The following is a 4,908-nucleotide window of genomic DNA, read 5'->3' as shown; positions in this document are numbered from 1 at the left end:
GTCTTGTGGATCCACAACAATTTGGTTATATCCAAAATAACCATCAAGAAAACAATAGAAAACTTGACCTGTTAGTCTTTCCAACACCCGATTCATGAAAGGAAGGGGAAAATGATCCTTTCTTGTGGGTTTGTTCAAATTTCTATAGTCTATACACATCCTTCATCCAATTACAGTCCTTGTGGGTATGAGCTCATTCTTATCATTACAAAAAACTATCATCCCACCTTTCTTGGGACTACTTGTATTGGACTCTACTAGGCACTGTAAAAAATTAGGTATATGATTCCAGCCTCTAGTAGCTTTAAGACCTCTTTTCTTACTTCTTCTTTCATCACAGGATTCAATCTTCTCTAAGGTTGAGCTACTGGCTTGAAGTCCTCCTGCATGAATATGAAGGGCTTATTCCTTTGAGATCTGATATTGTCCACCCGATAGCTTCCTTATTAGCTTTGAGAACTTCAATCAATTTTGCTTCTTCTGTGGAAGATAAAGAATTGTTGATGATAACTGTTTTGTTACCACCCACTTCTAGAAATACATACTTCAAATGTGGGGGTAATATTTTTAACTCAAGTTTGCCATCTTTGACTTCCTCCTTGGCATTTAAATATTCAATATCCACTTCCTGAAGAGGGATTTCCTTTAGAGTCTCCAAGTTAGTCAGACATTCATCAATCAATTTTTCTTCCTCTTCATTGAGAGCTTCACAAGCATCAATAAGTGTCTTCTCAAGAGGAAATGAAATGTAAGCTACCTTCTCAGTGTTCAAGCATACTTCATCCAATGCATCAATTTGGAAACATGCTTCATCATCATTTGGGTGGGACATAACTCCAAAAACATTGAAGTTTACTTCTTCATTTTGCACTCTTACCTTAAGTTTACCATTATCAACATCAATTAACACTCTTGCAGTCTTCATAAATGGTCTCCCAAGAATGAGAGGAACTTTTGTATCCTCCTCCATTTCCATTATAACAAAATCCACAGGGAAGAGTAATTTGTCAACCTTGACTAGCACATCTTCCACCACTCCTTGAGGGTATTTAATGGATTTATCAGCTAGTTGCAGAGTCATACGAGTAGGTTTCAATTCTAACTCTCCAATCTTCTTAAACATCGAGAGAGGCATTAGATTGATGCTTGCTCCCAAATCAATAGCTAATTTCCCAATGGTGCATGGGATAGTAAAACTACCAGGATCTTTAAATTTTGGTGGGAGAAGCTTTTGAATGATGGCACTACAGTTGCCTTGTACTTCAATGGTTTCTGCTTCAATGTATTTCCTCTTTTTGGTGAGTAGCTCCTTCATGAACTAAGCGTAGGCTAGAATCTGTTTGATGAGCTGTCGTAACCCACACAAATTTAATGTGCAATTAAGACATGCAGTATAGCTAGGAAATGACTCCTAGGTCGTTTCTCAAGGACCAATTTTGCGGTTCGAAAATTAAGTCAGACACGAAGTGGGGGGGTTGTGAAAAGTTTGTGAATGCAGATGAACAAAATCATAGATGCAAACAGATATGCAAGCACAGATCTAAAAACGGTTTTTAAGACAGACTGAAAATGGTTGGTCATTAACTTAATTACTATGCTCCAATCACAGATTAACCCAATGAAGGAGCTGCTCTAACCTCTAATCCAACACAGTTAACCAACTAAGCGAAGGCTAATTATGTCTTCATAAAAGTGAACTAAGCGAACACAATGTTAACATGTAATCCAATTTGCACCATGCAGTTTCATCAACTAAATGAAGACTAAACACCAATTGGGCAACTAAGCGTATACTCAATTGCAAGTGCAAAAAAAATAGATTTCACATTAACCAAGTCAGAGTGGCAAACACAATTACAGTCCGGATATCTCAAGGAAACAATCCAATATCGTTAATGACCAACCAAGTTGATTTAAGCTATCATGACAATTAAAGTAACAAGACCAAGCATATTAGACAACATTAAAACAGAATAAAGTACTAGACCCCAACAATGTGACAACAACTATCCAACAAAGTTAATTAAGTTAAATGCAAAACTAAATTAGAGAAACTAAAAGCAACTAATCCTACTATGCAAATTAATTTAAAACAAAAGAAATAAACAAACACAACTTTTTCCTAGAAATTCACATGAGTGTCCATGCACCAAAGTTCCATTTCATTCTCTTCCTTTAACAAACCAATTAATGTGTTGCTTCCTTTTTGTGCCATGTGCTTCATTCTCCAAGTCAAACCTTGCTTTACACACTTTTCTACCATGAAAACCGTTCTCCTACTCTCTCCATGGAGTCAACAACAAATTCTTCTACAACCAAAGCAAAGGTAACGTATTCAATGCCCAAAAGACCAACAAAATGGAATTGCTTCTACCAAGGTGCCACATGTGCAAGGTCAAATGGAATAAAACAAGCACAAGACATCCCCTTCTTCATACAACTCTCGGCAATTGTAAGCAAATGATGACCACCAAAATAGGAAATATTCCTTCTATGAAAATGTGTTTCATATTGTGCTTGTCCAAAAGAGGTAAAAATTAAATGTGTCACTTCTCTCTCCTTACTAAACACCTTCTCGGTTTTCCTCCACCAAACAAGCTTCCAAAATCTTTCTCCACCCTTCCAAACTGAGAATACACTCAAGAAACCCAAATTTTCAATTGCAAAATGATTCAAGAGCAACAACCCCAAATTCTTACTTCTACAAACCAAACCGCCGGGCGACACACTTAAATTGTCGGGCGGTGGTCCGTTGGGCCTGGGTCTGTTTTCTGATGCGCTCCTCACCTATAAATACCCCTATTGCGAGTTCAGAGTCATTCTTTTGACAGGGGAGAATGGCCAGACCTAATTTTTCTCTTTGGAGAGGATCTCTTGGATGCTTAGGCTCCTTTTCATCTTTTCTAGGGTTTGCTTTTCCATTCTTCTTCCATTTTCCATCTAGTTTCACCATGTCTTTGGTGAACCCTATTGTTGTTGGGGGAAGCAATGTAATCTTTTGATACTCTCTTTTATTGAAACTCTTGATTATTTATATGGTCTCCATATGTTTTGATTGATAATTGTTGGGTTCTCATCTTTGCTTAAGGCTGATGGGTGTCGCGACCCATACAAATTTGATTGCATATGAGAAATGCAGTATAACTAGGAAGTGACTCCTAGGTCGTCTCTCAAGGACCAAACTGTGGTTCGAGAATTAGGTCAGACACGCAGTGGGGGGATTGTAAAAATGTTCTTGCAAGGAAAATTAAATTAAATTAAAAATGGAAATTAAATACAACTAAACATAATTAAAAATATTGAAATAAATTAACAAAGCATGAAGACCGAACGGTCCTACAAATGACCGAACGATTCTACATTAAAACCGAACGATCTCTAAAGCAAGTGAGGAAATTTAAAATGCATGAAGATAAACAAACCAAACATAATGGACAACATAGTAAATATAAAAAGTCGACTGAACAATGCAATAAATAAATATCCAGAGACAATCAAAACTACTAAAATGCAGTGCTTGAGCTAAAGCAGAAAATCACATTACAACAGGGATTAAAAATTGTGATGCTTAAACTAAGAAATTAAGGACACGTTGCAGTAAGAATAAAACTTAAGAACACCGACAACAAGTTGTGTAGCAAGAACTAATTCAATTCCCCTTCATATAAATAAACTAAAATGCAATATAGAAATGAAAAATAATACATCTAATATTTTAGAAATGCACGGTGTCAGCTAGTTGAAGTAACGTGCAACAAAGATAAATTCAATATCAATTTGCAAGTGTAGTGCTTATCTATAAAATTAAATCTCATTGGGGCAATTGTTCTCCACGCTCTCATTTCCCATAACGCTACAACACCATAAATATTCCAAAGAAAAAAAAAACTAAAAAGAAAAATGAAAAAGGACATCATTCATTTATGTAACAACGAAAACAAATGAAAAGCCCATTCATTCATCTCCTCCAAAATAAATCACCATGCAAAGAAAAGAAAGTAGATAGAATACTGCACATCACTGTCCCTTCTTCGGACCCCACCAAGGCCATGAATCACATTTTGTTTTTCACCAATACTAAAGAAGAACATGAAAGTAGCATGCACACAATGCAAAATATGAAAGTTATTTTTCATTCACCCAAGACAACCAACCAACGTCCATTCCAAAGCTTCCACAAGAAAACATTCTAAAGTAAAAAAATATTGAAGTGTTGGCTGGAAGCATGTGCTTCGTTCATTCATCCAATGCCTTTCTCCATGAATATCATTTCCAATATCTCCCAAAAGTTTTCAGCCAAGAGAGAGAGCTTTCCCGTCCAGCAGCCAAGAGTCCTCCAAGTGTGACGGCTCTGGGAATGTCTTTTTCCTAGGGTTATGTGCCCTTCACACTGTTGGGCCCACGTGCTGCATTCTTTTTTTTTTCTCCAATTGAAATTTCCGTCTACACCTCCAAGCTATTGTGTGCACATCCATTTTTAATTAACCTTTTACTTCTCCAAAAAGAGAACCTGGACCATGGCATATTCCAGCCTTCAAATAAGTTTTTTTTTCCTTTTTTTTTCTTTTTTTTCTTTTCTTCTTTTTTTTCTTTTCTTCTTTTTTTTCTTTTTTTCCATTTCTCTTCTTCTTTCTTTTTTTTTTCTTTTCTTTTTTTTAACAAAATAAAAACAAAATATTCTAAGCCTAAATCACTATTTGGGCCTCACATCTTTCACCAAAACTTGGCCCAAGATGCAAAAGAGTTTGTCCAAAAATCCTTAACTAGTAAATTACAATACAACTAATTTTAAAATGTTTATGTTGAGAGTCTTTAATTATTTTGTCTCCTCCAAATGTCCCAAATTATGTTTTCAAAATTTTCCTTGAAAATAATAATGCAAATAATTAGCTTAGAAAATTCAAATTA

General features: G+C 35.7%; 1 protein-coding gene across 1 annotated transcript; it reads right to left on the bottom strand.

The window, feature by feature from the left end:
• Positions 1 to 364: 364 nt before the first annotated feature.
• Positions 365 to 1,315, bottom strand: LOC106760700. Its single transcript, XM_014644108.1, has one exon. The coding sequence runs from the start codon at positions 1,313 to 1,315 to the stop codon at positions 365 to 367; it is 951 nt and encodes a 316-aa protein (XP_014499594.1).
• Between the last annotated feature and the right edge of the window lie 3,593 nt (positions 1,316 to 4,908).

This window comes from Vigna radiata, chromosome 1 (genome assembly GCF_000741045.1).
Source record: "Vigna radiata var. radiata cultivar VC1973A chromosome 1, Vradiata_ver6, whole genome shotgun sequence".
NCBI lineage: Eukaryota > Viridiplantae > Streptophyta > Magnoliopsida > Fabales > Fabaceae > Vigna > Vigna radiata.
Note: the sequence above shows the minus strand (reverse complement) of the source record. Positions and strands in the feature narration are given on the sequence as shown.